The sequence below is a fragment of the Vipera berus genome (assembly GCF_964194415.1).
Source record: "Vipera berus genome assembly, chromosome: 4".
Lineage (NCBI taxonomy): Eukaryota > Metazoa > Chordata > Lepidosauria > Squamata > Viperidae > Vipera > Vipera berus.
In genome coordinates, this window is record NC_138206.1 from 2,121,957 (window position 1) to 2,139,310 (window position 17,354).

General features: G+C 46.6%; 1 protein-coding gene across 1 annotated transcript in view; it reads left to right on the forward strand.

Moving 5' to 3' along the window:
• Positions 1–17,354, forward strand: part of PGM2L1 (phosphoglucomutase 2 like 1) — a 212,749-nt gene that overhangs the window by 172,171 nt on the left and 23,224 nt on the right. The window contains exons 3-4 of the mRNA XM_081327826.1: positions 5,976–6,143; positions 16,100–16,206. Of these exons, the coding sequence (XP_081183952.1) occupies positions 5,976–6,143; positions 16,100–16,206 (275 nt within the window). The remainder of the gene's footprint in view (positions 1–5,975; positions 6,144–16,099; positions 16,207–17,354) is intronic.

Consider the following 17,354-nt stretch of genomic DNA (forward strand, 5'->3'; position numbering starts at 1 on the left):
CCTTTCTTGCCACATTCGTTAAGCGAATCACTGCAGTGGTTAAGAAGTTTACAAAAGGGGATCACGCGACCCCAGGGCACTGCAACCATCGTAAATGCGAGTCAGCTGTCAAGCACACAAATGTAAATTGCGTGACCATGGGGATGCTGCAACGGTCATAAGAATGGTCATAAGTCATTTCAGTGGCGTTGTAACTTGGAATGGTCATTAAATACAAAAACAGAACTTGTTCAGAATTTATCTCCTTGAAAAAGACTGGAATGAACACATGCAGTCCTTGACTTATGACCAGAACTGTGCCCCAAATCTCCACTTCTAAGCAAGACAATTGTTAAGTGAGTTTTGCCCCATTTTACGACCTTCCTTGCCACAGTTGTTAAGTGAATCACTGCAGTTGTTAGTAATAGTTAATGGAATCTGGCTTCCCTATTGACTAGGCGTGTCAGAAGGTCACAAAAGGGGATCACACGACCCCTGGACGCTGCGACCATCATAAATATGAGTCAGTTGCCACTGATCACATGACCACGGGGATGCTGCAACGGTCGTAAGGCTGAAAAACAGCCACAAGTCACTATGCAGGAAATACAGGTCTCCTTCGGGAGAATTTAATCCTTTATTTTATGTTCTATTAATACCAACCTGATGCCTGATTTTAATATTGCTAATCAAGTTGATACCTGATTTTACCTAATGGAATAATATTAACATCAACTTCAATATGTAGGGGTGTGGGTCTATACCAGGGGTAGGCAACCTTGGCTCTTTTATGACTGGTAACTCCCAGAATTCCTGAGCCAGCCAGGCTGACGGGGAAAGGGAGAGTTTCCAAGCTGAGCCATGCTGGCTCAGGAATTCTGGGAGTTGAAGTCCACGAGTCACGAAGGGGCCATAGTTCCCCCATGCTGGCTCAGGAATTCTGGGAGTTGAAGTCCCCGAGTCATGAAGGGACCATAGTTCCCCCATGCTGGCTCAGGAATTCTGGGAGTTGAAGTCCACGAGTCACGCAGGGGCCATAGTTCCCTCATGCTGGCTCAGGAATTCTGGGAGTTGAAGTCCACGAGTCATGAAGGGGCCAAAGTTTCCCCCATGCTGGCTGAGGAATTCTGGGAGTTGAAGTCCACGAGTCATAAAAGAGCCAAGGTTGCCTACCCCTGGTATAGATAGTCCTTGACTTACAGCCATTCATTTAGCAGCTGTTCTATCAGGCTCCAAAAATCACACATGGTGCTGAAAAACAGTATCTTTAGACTCTTTCCAGTCGCCACCGTCATAGCATCCCTGCAGTCAGGTGATCAGAATTTGGGCTCTTGGCAACCAGGATGTATCTAGGATGGCTGCAGCATCCCAAAGTCACATTTGCAAGATTCTCAGCTGGCTTCCAACCAGAGTCAACGGGAGGTGGCGGGGGTGGGGTGTGGAACCAGATTTACTTAACGGACGTGCGATTCACTCAACATCTGCAGTGATTCGCTTAACATCCGTGGCCCAAAAGGTCGTAAAGTAGTGCACTTAACGGCCACCTTGCTTAGCAAATGGAAAGCCAGGTAGGTCTCGGTTGCGGATGTAAGCTGAGGGCAACCTGTGTTGCAATCTTACCTGCATTTCTTAGGGAAGGAAGGTCACAGCAAGGCCTATTTATTTATTCTTCTAATAAGGAAATTCAAGCCGGCTAATTCTTTTGCCACACTTAAATGAGTTGCTATCCTTATTAGCAAGAGGCTGAATTCTTGTGAGTGTGTTGTTAATATTTGGACAGAAAAGCCCGCATGGATGCCAGTGGAGCATTCTTTTAAACAGGCGCTGGGATTTTGTTGCTGGGTAAACAGATCGTTACGTTGAACCACAGGTAAGAGATTTAGGATCTGCCGGATCTTATTGGGATGGTCTAAAGCCAATCTTCTCCCATTGCTGTTTCTAGCAGAATCTTAATTGGCTTTTAACTCAAAACGTTCTGTGCCCAGTATGGAAATTTCCCAACTGATGGAAAGCTACGGGTAGTCCTTGATTACAATTGAGCCCAAAATTTCCATTGCTGAGCAAGACAGTTAAACGGCTGTGGCCCCATTTTATGATCTTTCTGCCATAAGTGCCAAGTGAATCATAGAACGTAGAATCCACCCTCGAGACGATAGTTTATCCAAACTTGTTCAATTTGGAAAATAGCATCTCGTACAAAGATAGTACGAACGATGTGGGAGAATTGAAATCCAGACAGGAACTAGAACAACAAGGCATAAAATTGGAATGGTGGGCTTACTTACAGATACAAACGCGATACGGGAAAGATAAGAAAGAGTGGGGGATAAACATTCAAGAGACTGCATTGGATAAAATCTTATTGGGGCCAGATGAGAAACAAATAAGGAAATTGTATAGTCTTCTTGTAAGTCGAGGACTACCTGTACTTCATCACTTTTTTCCTTTTTTTGGTCATCACGTTTTTGACACCTTGCTAGGCGACTGGTGGTACTCGGATGTTGCTGTATCCTAAAAGCGGTACAGTGGGTGAAAAAGTTGAAAAGTCCTGACCTATGTCAGGGGTCTTCAAACTTGGCCCTTTTATGACTTGTGGACTTCAACTCCCAGAATTCCTCAGCCAGCATGCCTGGCTGAGGAATTCTGGGAGTTGAAGTCCACAAGTCATAAAAGGGCCAAGTTTGAAGACCCCTGACCTATGTCACTTCACTTATTCAATTAGCAGCGTGGTGGTTCAGACAATCTGGCTTCCCCATCGACTTTGCTTTTGAGAGAGTCGCAAAAGAACATCATTTATGCAACCGGCATAAATCTGAGCCAGTTGCAAGCATCCAAATTTTGATCGCGTGACCCTGGGGACGCTGCAACCTCGTCAGCTTGAAGAGTAGACATAAGTCCCTTTTTTTGCAATGACGTAACTTCAAATGGTCACTAAATGAATGTCTTGTAAGTCGAGGACTACCTGTACCCTTCTGCTTCTTTTTGATTGTCTACTGCTTTTTCAGTGGTTTTTGGAAATTTGAGGCAAAACCACCGTTTTAAAGCGCTGTCAGATTGGTGGGCGCAGTCTACTTTCCCTGAAGTTCTCAGAGAAGAGAGAGAGGAGTATTATTTCATGCCTTCCATTATTTCATGATTTCCGCGTTTAAACTACATCATTGCTGACTTGATAGAAAAGCAGAAAATTTGGGATTATGGATCTTTGCGCAGATTAATCTATGCACAGCTCGTCAATCCCAAATTTTCTGGGTTTGTTCTTTTTTTTTTTTTTTGGAAGAAATGTTGAAGAGTAGAACAGTATTTCTTTCTGTTGGAAACGCACGTTGTTCTGGGATCGAATTGAACCCCCTCCTTCTGCCATCCCAGACAGAAACGCACGAATCTCGAGTTATTTAGATTTGATCCTACATTCCCCCCCCCTGGATAAAGCCTCAGAGGTAAAATGCATTTTCTCCTCCTCCTCCTCTGCTCCAGGCAGTTCTGGCGTGAAGCGCTTCATTTTTTTTACTTCCACTGGATGGAACTGCCCGGGATTCAGAGCATCACTGGGTTTACTTCATCCAATTCATGTGCAAATGATACACTGAGTCATGTTCAGCTCCGCCAAATTTCACGATTTAAACAGGAAAGGACGTTCTTTTATTCAAGGCTGATGTCAGTTGAGTTGCTTTGATTTAGAAGGTCAGCCGCGAAACGGGGTAGGCAGCAAATAAATGCAATTAATAAATAAAACGAAAGCATGCTGGCTTCGAAACACGTATTTCTCAATTTCCACCCACTGATCAATGGCTGGCAGTCCCCGGATCCCACCGCTGGCTGACCTCTCTGTGGCAAAGGTCAGCCTTCTCACTGCGCCCTGGCATTTTCCGATTCCATTGCCTTTCCAAAGTGACCTGCCGGGAGCTGCAAAGATCAGCTGGCGATCCATAGGAGACTTTATTACACCTGCTTGTGCTTGAGCAGTTGCACACAAATCAAAAGCCGCAAGGTTTGTTACGCAATATAAATTGCGCTCCCGCTGATCGGCTATCAGCCATGTTTGACAGAGACATGAAAGCGTGAGCTTGCAGCTTTGCAAATCGTCGGGGTTTTCACCGAAAGTATTTGGCAAAGCGAATCATAGCACGTCTAATAAAGGCTTTCTGAGATCAGCAAAGTATGATCACAGATTCTGGCTTGTTCTGGGCTTTTATTGACTGTAATCAAAGCGACTTCCTAGGCTTCTGGAAAGTCTGAAATTTGAATTTAATTGTTCGTTATTAAACTGATTGCTAACATGGGGTTATTGGGGAATTGCAGACTGTTTTGGGATGCATTTTGTGCTTCCTTCTGCTTGCCCAGTTGTGCAATAGTGTTAGCCCGTGAGGGATAAAGTGCTGGACTGTTCTGTATCAGTCTTTCCTTAGGCAAGAAAGCTGGTTGGGTGACTTTTCGGTCTGTCATTCTCTCTCGGCCCAACCCACCTCGTAGGGTTGTTGTTGGGTGGAATATAAGAAGTGACACCATTTATTGACTTGTACGAAATAGAGGTGGACTACAGTTAACCCTTGATGTAGGACCACAATTCAGCCCCAAATCTCTGTTCTTAAGCAGGGTGAAGTCATGCTTCATTTTGCGACCTTTTACCATGTTAAGGAAATTGCTACAGTTGTTAAGTGAACCATGCGGTCGTTAAGTGAACATGGCTTCCCTAATTGACTTTTGTTTATCTCAAGGCTAGGCAACCTTGGCTCTTTTATGACTCGTGGACTTCAACTCCCAGAATTCCTGAGCCAGCATGGGGGAACTATGGCCCCTTCATGACTCGTGGACTTCAACTCCCAGAATTCCTGAGCCAGCCATGCTGAGGTTAAAGGGAGAGGTTTCCAAGCTGAGCCATGCTGGCTGAGGAATTCTGGGAGTTGAAGTCCCTGAGTCATGAAGGGGCCATAGTTCCTCCATGCTGGCTGATGGATAAAATAAAGGAAAAGTCCAGTGTGGAAGAGTCAATGGAGACAAACCTTGCAATAACTCCAGAGGTTTTCAGGCAGCCTCTGCTGATGCATAGCTAGGGAAGCTGGGTTGAGTCAGGCCTGGCTCCCACTCACTCTTGCAAGCCGTGGAATAACAACGGGAGCTGATTTGGGGCTTAAGTGGTTTGCTTGCTTGATTGTACGTGGCCGAGTTACTAGATGGCATGACTTTCTCTGGGGTGCTATCCGAGCTGGGCAGTTTTCTTGCAGGCGTTTCATTGCCAGACTAGGTAACATCATCAATGTTAGAAGGATGTTGGGTTTGCTCGCTGTTTACCTCACTTCCTTCTAGCACTTGATGGTGTTACCTGGTTTGCTAATGAAAGGTCTGCAAGAAAACAACCCAGCTCAGAGAGCATCAAGGGCCCTAGAGTCCCTCCTCCTCCTCCTCCTCCTCCTCCTCCTCCTCCTCCTCCTCATGATCTTACCTAGTTGGGGCATAGGGCATCTGCAAGAAAACCATCAACTTAGAGAGTACCAAGGACTCCATTCTCCTCCTCCTCCTCCTCCCAAACCTATCCCCTCCTATTTTCTAGTTGGGTAACGTCTGCAAGAAAACCACCAAGCTCAGAGAGCACCAAGGACCCCACATTCTCCTTTTCCTTTTTCTCCTCCTCCCCTGTCCTCCTTTACCTTCTCTCTCTCATCTCTCCTTCCCTTTCCCCTTCCCATCTTTCTCGTCCCCCTTCCCATCCTCCTCCTCTTCCTCCTCCTCCTCCTCCTCCTCCTCTCTGCAAGCCCTACTCCCTTCTAGCACTGATGATGTTCCCTAGCTGGGTCATGAAACGTCTGCAAGAAAACAGCCCAGCTCAGAGAGCACCGAGGACCCCGCAATTTAAACTTGAGCTAGAGGATATTTTCTTCTCGGACCGTCTCTCCCAGATGGCGTGATTTCCTTTACCAGATCCTTAGCCCTCCAGGAGCACACGCGTCCCAATTTTCCTAGCACGCAAAGTCTGACCCTGCTACTTCTTTCCTTCCTAGAATCCCAAAACCAAAGAGCAGATTGAAAGCCTGTTACGAAATGGGAAGAATAAGGAGCTACGGGATCGTCTGTGCCGCAGACTGACTTTTGGGACCGCCGGCCTGCGCTCCGCCATGGGGGCCGGCTTCTGCTACATCAATGATCTTACCGTGATCCAGTCGACCCAGGTGAGTTTCAGAGCCACTGTGAAAAGCTGTGTATGTCCCCTCCCCGCCGTCCTCTCCCCCCTCATAGGACCTCAGAGGCATTGTCCATTGCCCCACAGGGTGTGAAAGCCATCACTTGGATTGGAAAAGCAAACAAACAAAAAAAAGGACCCTTTGTTTAATATCCCGTGTGCCTCTGATACATCCTCGGTGTCCACGCTGCTAACATCGGATGTTCGGATGTTCTTGCTTTGACAACAGATGGAGATGCAGCCATCTTCCTTCTTCTGTTTTACTCTTAGAGTTAGATGATGCTGGAGGGGAGGAATGTGCATGAGGAGATTAGCTAGACAGAACAATGCTGAACCTAGTGTGAGAACCAAGGTCATTGAAATAAGAGATGATAAGAAATGGCGGGTTGGATTGCTGGAGGGAAAGCCCCGCACTTCAAACTAATCGGAGAATGTGATTTATGACTGTTAATTGGAGGAGGGAATTGTGCTTTGATACTACGTGCTCAGGGGAGGGGAATTCAGATTTTGGCTTCACCTGTGTACCTGCCGATGCTATGCTACTCGAATAAAGAGTCTTTAAGGTAAACAATGCCTCGAAGTTCTTTGAAGAGTTTCATCTGTCGGAACCAGGACAATTGATGCATCTAAAGCAGCGTTTCTCAACCTCGGCAACTTGAAGCTGTGCGGACTTCAAATCCCAGAATTCAACTTGAAGCTGTGCGGACTTATAAACTCCCAGAATTCAGCTTTAGATAGGAGAACTTCAACTCTCAGAATTCAACTTTTCAGATGTTGTGGACTTCAACTCCCAGAATTCCCCAGCCAGCCATGCTGGGACTTGAAGTCCACATGTCTTGAAAAGTTGCTACTGTTGAGAAATACCGATCTAAAGAGTTTCTGTCCTACTCTTCAACTGAAAATACTCGGACGTAGCTGACAGCAGATCAAAACAAGTTGTGTTTACCCCTCCCTGCTGCCAAACTTCCTTTTGAAAGACATAGCAGAGAAGGGGGAAATGGAAAGGCAAGGAAAGATAAATGGAGAAGCAGTATTCTGCTGATTTTCTGCCATTTCTGATATAATAATGATGATGGAAGGGACCTTGGAGGTCATCTAGTCCAGACATATCAAACACAAGGCCCGGGGGGGCGGATCTGGCCCACGAAGTGGTTCTATGTGGCTCACAAAGCCATCCTGGAAACAGTGAGGGAATGGCCCCCACTGCCTTGGCCCTGGCCCAGAGACCCTCCTTCTGCCAGAGACCCCCAGATCTGTCCCACTCCTGCCTGGGCCCCCATAGGCACCCTTGATGCGAACGATGGAGAGCTGGCCACGCCCACCCAGTAGGCCATACGCACTCTAGCCATGCCCACCCAGTAGGCCACGCCCACCCTGGCCATACCCACCCGGCCCCTTGAGGGCAACCACAATGCCCTCAATGAAATTGAGTTTTGATCTAGTCCAACCCCCTGCTCAGGTAGGAAACCCTATACCATTTCGGACAAATGGCTGTCCAGTCTCTTCTTAAAGACTTCCAGCGTTGGAGCCTTCACAGCTTCTGGAGGCAAGGAGTTCCACTGGTTAATTGTTCTCACTGTCAGGAAATTCCTCCTTAATTCTGGGTTGCTTCTCTCTTTGGTTAGTTTCCATCCGTCGCTTCTTCTCCTGCCTTCAGGCGCTCTGGAGAATAGCTTGACTGCCTCTTCTTTGGGGCAGCCCCTGAGATACTGGAAGACTGCTATCATGTCACCCCTCACCCTTCTCTTCGTTAAACTAGACATCCCCAATTCCAGCAGCCGTTCCTTATATGTTTCAGCCTCCAGTCCCCTGATCATCTCCGTTGCTCTTCTCTGCCCTTTTTCTAGAGTCTCAACATCTTTTTTTTTTTGCTGTTGCTGCTCTGTCCCTTTAACACTGGGTTGCAGTCAGGTTTTCACTAGCCTAGAGGAAGGGAAGCTCATCTGAGGGAGGATGCAAGAGCTGGCATTGCTTTGGAAACGTTGGCATTGTGGAGAATGTCAACAACCTCCTCGGAGCGTTCAGCGGAACAGATTTGCCCAGTCTTGTTAAGTAATTCTCAAATAAATAATAATAATAATGCTCGGGGTTACCAGTGAACTTGGCTTAACCTCTCTTGCAGGATAAAACAATAAAAGTGGAACAAGGGTTGCTCTTCTGAGCTTCCTGGAGGAATATTAAAATAGAGAGGATTTGTTTGTTTTTTTACTGAGACTGCTAGAATGTTAAGTGGTGGTTTGGGTTTTTTTTAAAAAAAAAAGATTTAAGTGGAGTAAACCCTGAGGAAATGCATTTAGAAATGAACTCAAATGATTTCTGGTGGCAAGGAGTTCCACTGGCTGATTGTCCTCACGGTCAGGAAGTTTCTCCTTAATTCCAGGTTGCTTCTCTCCTTGTTCAGTTTCCAACCATTGTTTCTTGTCCTTCCCTCTGGTGTTTTGGAGAATAACCTGACCCCCTCCTCTTTGTAGCAGCCCCTCAGATACTGGAACACGGCTATCACGTCTCCCCTATTTCTTCTTTTCTCTATAGACCATAAGCCAAACCCAAGTCCCGTAGACTTTCATTCTCCTCTTTTCTCTGAATTGCCCCTGCGTGGACTTATTAAAACTCTTAGTTCTGAGTATTTGAAATAACGAAGAGGTTGTGCTTGTGAGCGCAGGACTGAAAAGCTGGGGAAACGTCCCTCGCCGGACTCGCTGTGCAGTAATATAAACACGAATCAATAGAAGCAAGAACGGAGCAGGTCAAGGGACCGTGGGTCACCGTGGAAGCATGCAAACAATTCTGGGCTTCCTTCTCCTTGGCGCCGAGCTGGTCATGCTCTGAAAGGCTGCTCTGCACGTGCTGAGTTTGTGTTTTGGTGCGCTGGGAAGAATGCGCCTCCCTTTGAGATCGGCTGATAAATCTGGGAGGAAGTTCAAGTTCAGACAGCAGGGCTGTGTTCTGTTTTGTCGGGGACGTTCTGCGCTGCTCAATGTTTGCTTCCCTAACTCTTCTGGGGTTGCGTGGGTGGGCATTCTCCGCCGTGGCCGTTCTTTTGATCTAGCCAAGTTGCTGCGGTTATTTGGTTACGAACCAATCCTCCTTATGTACGCAGGCATGTGTGTATATACAGTAGTGGCCCAAATTGCGGAAACCTTGTGGGAAAAGCGTGCAGTGGAAAATGCCACCTTTGGTTAAGTTCCCACCCATTTTTCTCCTAGTTTCTTTGTCACTGTAGCCTCGTTCACTTAATAATACGGATTTACATCGCTTTCAGGGACGCGGTGGCTCAGTGGGTTAGGACGCTGAGCTCGTCGATCAGAAGGTTGGCAGTTTGGTGGGTTGAATCCCGAGTGTTGCGTAGCAGAGTGAGCGCCCGTTACTCGTCCCAGCTTCTGCCAACCTAGCAGTTCGAAAGCACGTAAAAATGCAAGTAGAAAAATAGGGACCATCACGGTGGGAAGGTAACAGCGTTCCGTGCGCCTTTGGCGGCTAGTCATGCCGGCCACATGACCACGGAGACGTCCTCGGACAAGCGCTGGCTGTTCGGCTTTGAAACGGAGATGAGCACCGGCCCCTAGAGTCGGAAACGACTAGCACGCGTGTGCGGGGGAACCTTTACCTTTTTACCTTTACATTTACATTGCTTTCTGGGTGACCAGTCAACTCTTTGCACCATTGCTTTAATTTTATTACGTTTATCACTTGACATCGATCACACAACACGCTGACAAATGTCCTCCTCTCCGCTTCAATACACGACATCGATAACCTCCTCTCCGCTTCAATACACGACATCGATAACCGGATCCTACTGCGATCTGATTGGCTCATTGCCAAAGCAAGAGGACACCCAATTGGCTCTCTAAACGCCCGTGCTCATTGGCTACCATCAGATGAAGGAAAGCTACCTGACATAAACCTGAGCGAGTTGCGCTTCCTTTTTCTGGTTATTTGGCTATAACGTTTCATGGAATACAGCACAGATAATTGAACAAGCTTTCTTGCGTTGCATTCTCAGTTAAAATATGTTTCCATTGATACATCATTTTATGGTACTACTCCCCCCAAAAAGTGGTGTTATTAGCCATCAAACCTCAAAAATACACTTTTCCCAAAAGGTTTCCACAATTTTGGGCACTACTGTGTGTGTATGTGTGTATATATATATATATATATATATATATATATATATATATATATATATATATATATATATATATATATATATATATGTGTGTGTGTGTGTGTGTGTGTGTGTGTGTGTGTGTGTGTGTGTGTACGTACACACACACACACACACACACTATTTTTATACATAGCGAGAGAGAGGGAGGGAGGGAAAGAGGGAGAGTGCACACGTGCCAACACCAGACTAGAAACCAGGGGACAGTGAGTTAGTAGTAGTAGTAGTAGTAGTAGTAGTAGTAGTAGACGACTTTATTCTCATTTCAACAATGTACAATACAGTACACAGTGAAACGAAACGACGTTTCCCCAGGACCAAGGTGCTACATCAGACAACACGAATCGGGGGGAAAAAAAGAACAGAACGCAAACTACACATAACTCTAAACTAAAAGCTTTTTTTGGAAAAAAAAAACTACAAATGCAAGTATTTATAGTTCCAGTTTCTTCGTGTTGAGAATTCTAACGGCTTGTAGGAAGAAACTGTTACACAATCTGGATGTTAAGATAACCTTCATTGCCGATTTTTACTGTGGGCATACTGGCGCCCCTTAAAAGTGAAATTCTGCTGCCTGCTCTCAAAAGCGTGCACATACATGACACACTTATAATCATGCTCTATACAGCATGGTCCCGCCTTAAGCAAGGAGTGGTCCAATCAGCAGGAGAGGACGACTTATAGTCCCACCTTAGGCGTGAAAGCCGGATCTCCCTCAGCGCCACTCACCGGCAGGCATGTCAAACTGCCAGCCAGCGGGCCGGATGGGTCACACCGAAACCGCGCCCGCCCCATTGCCGGCAATGGGGGGAAAAGTCCCGCTACCTCGCGCGACGTCACACGACATGTCGTGAATTTGACCCGCCTGCCTTACAGGGTGGTTGTTATGGGGAAAATAGGAGGAGGAAGGAAAGAGTATTGGGTACGCTCCCCGCCTTGAGTGGTTTACGAAAAAAATAAAAGTAAAAAATAAAGGCGGGATATAAATGCCTCCTTAAGTAACACCAGCTGCCTGCAATTAGTGCAGGTTCGAGTCCCACCAGGCTCCAGGTTGACTCAGCCTTCCATCCTTCCCAGGTAGGTAAAATGAGGACCCAGATTGTTGGGGGCAATAAGCTGACTTTGTAATAATGCCGCTTGGGGTGAGTGTGAAAGCCCTAACAAGCAGGCATATACATAGAATGAAGGCTACTGCTAAGCACATTGGTTTGTGCTTAAATTGTAAGCCGCCCTGAGTCTTCGGAGAAGGGCGGGATATAAATGGAATTTAAAAAAAATAATAATAATTGAATCTCGTAATTAAATGTCTTCACCATGAGGTGACGGCCGGAAAATAATTTGCAGAGGCAGCGGCTATCGGTGCTGGCTTTCTCTCTCTCTTTCTCTCTCACTCTTAACCGGAAGAGAGAGAAACTATGCCCAAATCTAACTTTGCCCCATTGGTTAGCTGCAACGGGCAGTTGAGGAATTACGGTCTCCAGATCTGCTACTGGAAAGAATTAAAGCATGCCATTTTTTGAAAAACAACAACAACAACGTCTGCCTTTTCCACACGGTGAGCAAGGTCAAACTTGCTTTTAAGTGCCCGTGTCGCCCATGCTGTGTGTACTTGTGAAGTAACTCTCATTCAGCCCACTTTTAAGACGGGTGTGCTTGCAGCTCCCAGAATTCCCCAGCCACCGATGCTGTCTGAAGAGTGGAAGCCTGCCCACCTGCCAAGGTTGAAAAACACTTTATTTCAGACACTTACAACAGAAGGACGCCAGTATTCCTCTTAACCTTCAACCTGACTCAAGGGGCTGAAGTGGAAGGTTTTTTCCTCCATTCGCGGAAGCTTTTGCCCATCCCAGCTCAAACTTGTGAAAACCACAATTTTTTAAAAAAATATTTTGTTCCTTTAAGTGCAGTCGACTTGCTTAACTCTGTCTAAGGTTACAGCTTGTTCCTGCGGGCGTAAGGAATTAATGCCTGCCACAAGAGACCTAGAATAATGCTGACGTCTCTCAATTTGTAGTCCTCGCCCCAGGACACTTAGTGAGCACTTTTTTTTGGGGGGGGAGGGTTTAATAAAGGTGTTTTTTTTCTCTTGATCTTGTCCTAACTGCCGGCCAAGTGTGCCTATTTTGATTGAGGAAGATCGGCCAGCTGCCTTATTCGTCCCGCGATATATCTTGGGTAAGTTGCTAGTTGCGCTTAGCAGTAGCTGCTCTTTATGTGCTAACTGGACTTGCACCTCTACTAGCATTTAGTAGGCTGGTTGTAGATGGGGAAGGAGTTGCTTTTGGTCCTTTGCGCGCGCGCGTCCGTGCACACCCCCCCACCCACCCAATTCCCTCTATCGGCCTGGTATTGCCCCATTAATATAAGCCCCATTAAGGTGGGGTTTATATCGGAAGTCAATCCAAATAAAGCTATAGAATTTGGGTTAACCTCTGACTTCCACATCTGGGATCCTTCCTTCAAATACAGTGTTTCTCAGCCTTGCTGACTTTACAATGTGAGGACCGCTGGGCCACTTTTAGCCGTGCGGACTTAAGTTCCCAGAAACCTTCGCAGCAACCATCCTGGCTGAGGAATTCTGGGAGTTGAAGTCCGCACGCCTTAAAATGGGCCAGGGGGAGTGTTGTGATTCAGGGTCAGCCTGTGGGTTCGGCAGTTGGGTCGGACGACTCAGAGGAGGAGGAGGAGGAGGGGGGTGTTGAAGACCTTGCTGAGGGGGTTGAAGATCTTGCTGATGAGAGCCCTCAGCCAGGCCCCTCCCACTTGGTCACCACAGAGACCCAGCTGTGTGAGCCTGACAGCGTGGATGAAGATGATTCACAGCTGGCCCTGTTCAAGGACGCCCGACGCAGGAGGCAGTCAATTAGGAGTAAACAGAGGAAGGCAATGGGGCACCTCGGAAGGAGGCAGAGAGAAGCCACGCCCTGAACTCTATATAAGGGGAATGTGTGGGGAGGGCTGGTTTGCTGAAGGCAACCGCTTGGATAGTTCATGTTTCTTAAAGCTCCTGTTTCTTGGTTTGTCTTGTTCTGTTTGTTTTTGTGGTAATAAATTTGGCAGGCGTAATTCCAGCCTCTTGCCTTCTTGTAAAAGGGGTTGTCCCTGCCTTTTCTGCAGGGCCGGTAGCAGGCTGGTACAGAACAGGGAGAAACGCGGTTCTCATAAGCGAATGGAAGCCAGCAGTCTTTGAAATGAGCCACTTGACCCACCCACCTCCATCTATGCAGGCAGTCCTTGACCAAAGACCACGACGGAGCCCAGACTGTCCGTTGCTGAGCAATACAGTTAAGGGAGCTTTGCCCCACTGTACGACCTTCCTTGCCACCGTTCTTAACTGAATCGCTGTAGTCCTTAAGTTCGTGCCCACGGTTGAGTAAATTCCGGCTTCCCTGTTGACTTTGCTTGTCAGAAAGTCGCAAAAAGGGGGATCGCAAACGTGAGTCAGTTGGCCAAGGTTTGAATGTTGACCACAGGGTCATGGAGATGCTGCAACGGTCGTATGAGAAACTTTGGTCACTAAACAAATGGCTATAAGCCGAGGACTGCCTGTACATTTTACCTATGCACTTTTTCATCCTTTCTCAAGTTTTTTCCCCCCGGTTTAATCCACGTTGCAGCCAGTTCCAAGAAAAGGGACTATGCGCTGCCGACTTATTGAGCAATCAGCTAAGTGTGGTAAAGACCCAGGCACCAGGTCCCCTGGGTGGAATTTGTGCTGACCGGAAGTACCAGTATGTTGAAGATAGACTAAGATCTCTCCCTCTGGAAAATTACAAGTTGGAATGTGAAGTCTTTGCTTGCCTGACTTTAGAGTCCCCAAGTACACAATTGCGTACATCGTAAGCGCTTCAGTCTTTTGTTCTGGAGTAGCGCAGCTACTCTTTTGCGTGCTCTTTGGCACGCAAGGCATTGTAAGATTTACGCCTGTCATGCAGTCATAGCTCAGTTTAATGAGCCGTGGTAAGTTTGAGTGTTTGGCCCATGTGATGGATCTTCGTATCCCTTCCTTTCTTCATATCCCTCCCTCTCCTTCTTCCCTCCCTCCCCATTTCCTTAAAACTTTGCTTATCCGGAAAACAAGCTGAAAGCAAGTTCAAATAGTTTGGAACCTGGCGATGGCCCACATACCAAAGGATAATAAGTGGGAAGCTGTTTGGCATTGCTGTAGATACCTGGTATGGAGAAAGAGGCCTCTGATACAGTGATCAACTCAACTTAAATAGAATTATCTGAATTAGTATATGCCGTGTTCAGCCTGGCACATAGCGTGTTTGTTTTGGAAATCTGTATTGTGTGGGGATATAATGAACTGTTTTACCTAGGATAAATTATTTACTGCTCAGCAAACAACGGTCCCTTCTGAAGTTCGCCTTAGCAGTTATCTCCACCTATTGGCACTTGGCAAAAGTGACCGAGAGTATCTCTTGTTTGTTTTTCTTGCAAAGTGATCCAGGGATCAGTAGCTTCAGATAGCAGCTGATCCACCAGCCTGGCCGCCGTAGGAGACCTTGGGCCGTGCCAGACACATCCTGTAAATAAGAACCGTTCCTTATCGTTGAAAAGAAAAAACATTTTATGTTTTCACTGTGTAGGCTGCCCAGAGTCTCCCGTGTGAGATAGGTTCATATACATTGGAGAAATAACAATGAAAAAACCAAACCCACGTGGACAGAAGTTGTTTCCCTTCTCGACAAACTGGGCACAGATAGCAAATTTTCCATAGAAAGATAGATGGCTGATGAACACAACAACACAATGGAGCAAAGGGCAGGTTCATCCTTCGATCCGTCGTTCTGGCTGAGGAAATTCAGCATGGAGGAATCAAATATTTTACTAAACTACTGATTCATCTACAGTATATAGCAATATGTCTCAGTTTGGTCAGAATTCTGGGAGTTGAAGTCCGCACATCTTAAAACTGTCAAAGCTGAGAAATACTGATCGGCAGAGAAGGGTGTAAAAATAAATATTTTTTAAAAAATAATTGCATAGGATTTCCTTTTTTTTTTTTTTTAAAGTGAATCCTAAAATTATTTGTTTAAGCATTACGCAAGTAAACATGTAAGGCCTATCCAGGGGTAGGCAACCTTGGCTCTTTTATGACTCGTGGACTTCAACTCCCAGAATTCCTGAGCCAACATGGGGGATGTTTGGTCCGCGGACTTCAACTCCCAGAATTCCTGAGCCAGCATGCGGGAAACCATGGCCCCTTCATGTCTTGCGGACTTCAACTCCCAGAATTCCTGAGCCAACATGGGGGAAGTTTGGTCCCTTCATGACTCGTGGACTTCAACTCCCAGAATTCCTGAGTCAGCATGGGGGAAACTATGGCCCCCTTCATGACTTGTGGACTTCAACTCCCAGAATTCCTGAGTCAGCATGGGGGAAACTATGGCCCCTTCATGACTCGCAGACTTCAACTCCCAGAATTCCTCAGCCAGCATGGGGGAAACTATGGCCCCTTCATGACTTGTGGACTTCAACTCCCAGAATTCCTGAGCTAGCATGGCTCAGCTTGGAAACCTCTCCCTTTCCCCTCAGCATGGCTGGCTTAGGAATTCTGGGAGTTGAAGTCCACCAGTCATAAAAGAGCCAAGGTGGCCTACCCCTGGCCTATACGTATTGCCAAATGGAACCACCACTTCCTTGGACTGTATGTGAGAGGGATGCCTTCTGGTCTAAGCAATAGGCCATGATCTCAATAAACCTAACTTTTAAGTTTCCTGCCCAGGCAAACGATATTGTATTCTCCTTCTCTCTTCCTTTTCCTGCAGGGGATGTACAAATACCTTGAGCAATGTTTTTCCGACTTCAAGCAACGTGGTTTTGTGGTAGGGTATGACACCCGAGGCCAGGCGACCAGCATGTGCAGTAGCTTCAGGTATGCACTTGGTCCAGGTTTAAAAGTCAAGAATGCCTCTGTTTCTCTCGTACAGGCCAGTATTCATTGTTTGAAGGGGAGAGCGCAAATCTGGGAAAAAAACCAGAAACCTCTTTTTCTGCAAATAAGCATCAGCAACAACAGTTAATTAATACATAGTCCTGACTGGATTTAGATCTTCATTCTCTCTCAAGGGGCCAGAGAAATTTCAACAGTTGCGGGTGCAATGGAATAGAAGCTGTAGATCTAGATCTAAATCCTTTTTTTTTTTTTGGCAGGCAAACATTTAAGCAGAATTGAACGATAAATATTAGCCTTTCACCCCGGGGTGCAGTTATCATACGTTCTCTCCTGCAGACTTTGCTGTTGATCCTGTTGGATAAATCCAGAATCCAAATGATGCACAGGGCCTAAAAATGCTTTTTAAATCATTTTGTAATATGGAAGAAGCATTTTGATTCGGGCACGAAGCTGACTCAAAAAGAGAAATTTGGACAACGGGCCTGTGTTTCTGTGCTTGCTATATCCATCAGCACTTTAGGGTTCCAGCACAAACATGTGCCTTAGTCAGCACTTTGTAGTAATTTGTGCTGTTGAGAAAGATGGCACTTTTTAAATGCCTTCAACTCATTTTTTTTTAACTCCTAGAGAGTGCCTAGATTAGGCAAGATTTCAGGATTGGCTTGCCATTGCCGCCTTTCTAGGGGTGAGAAAGAGGGGCTGGCCCAGGGTCACCTAGATGGCTTCATGCCTAAAGTAGGACTAGAACTCACAGTCTCCTCATGACTGAAGTCACCCAACCAGATTTCGTGCCTAAGGTGGGACTAGAACTCACCATCTCCTGGTGATTGGCCCAAAGTCCTGCAGCCGGCTTTCATGCCTAAGGCAGGACTAGAACTCACTGTCTCCTGGTGATTGGCCCATAGTCACCCAGATGGATTTCATGCCTAAGGCGGGACTAGAACTCTGTCTCCTGGTGATTGGCCCAAAGTCACCCAGCGGGCTTTCATGCCTAAGGCGGGACTAGAACTCACCATCCCCTGGCGATTGGCTCAAAGTCACCCAGCTGGCTTTCATGCCTAAGGCGAGACTAGAACTCACCGTCTCCTGGTGATTGGCCCAAAGTCACCCAGCCGGCTTTCATGCCT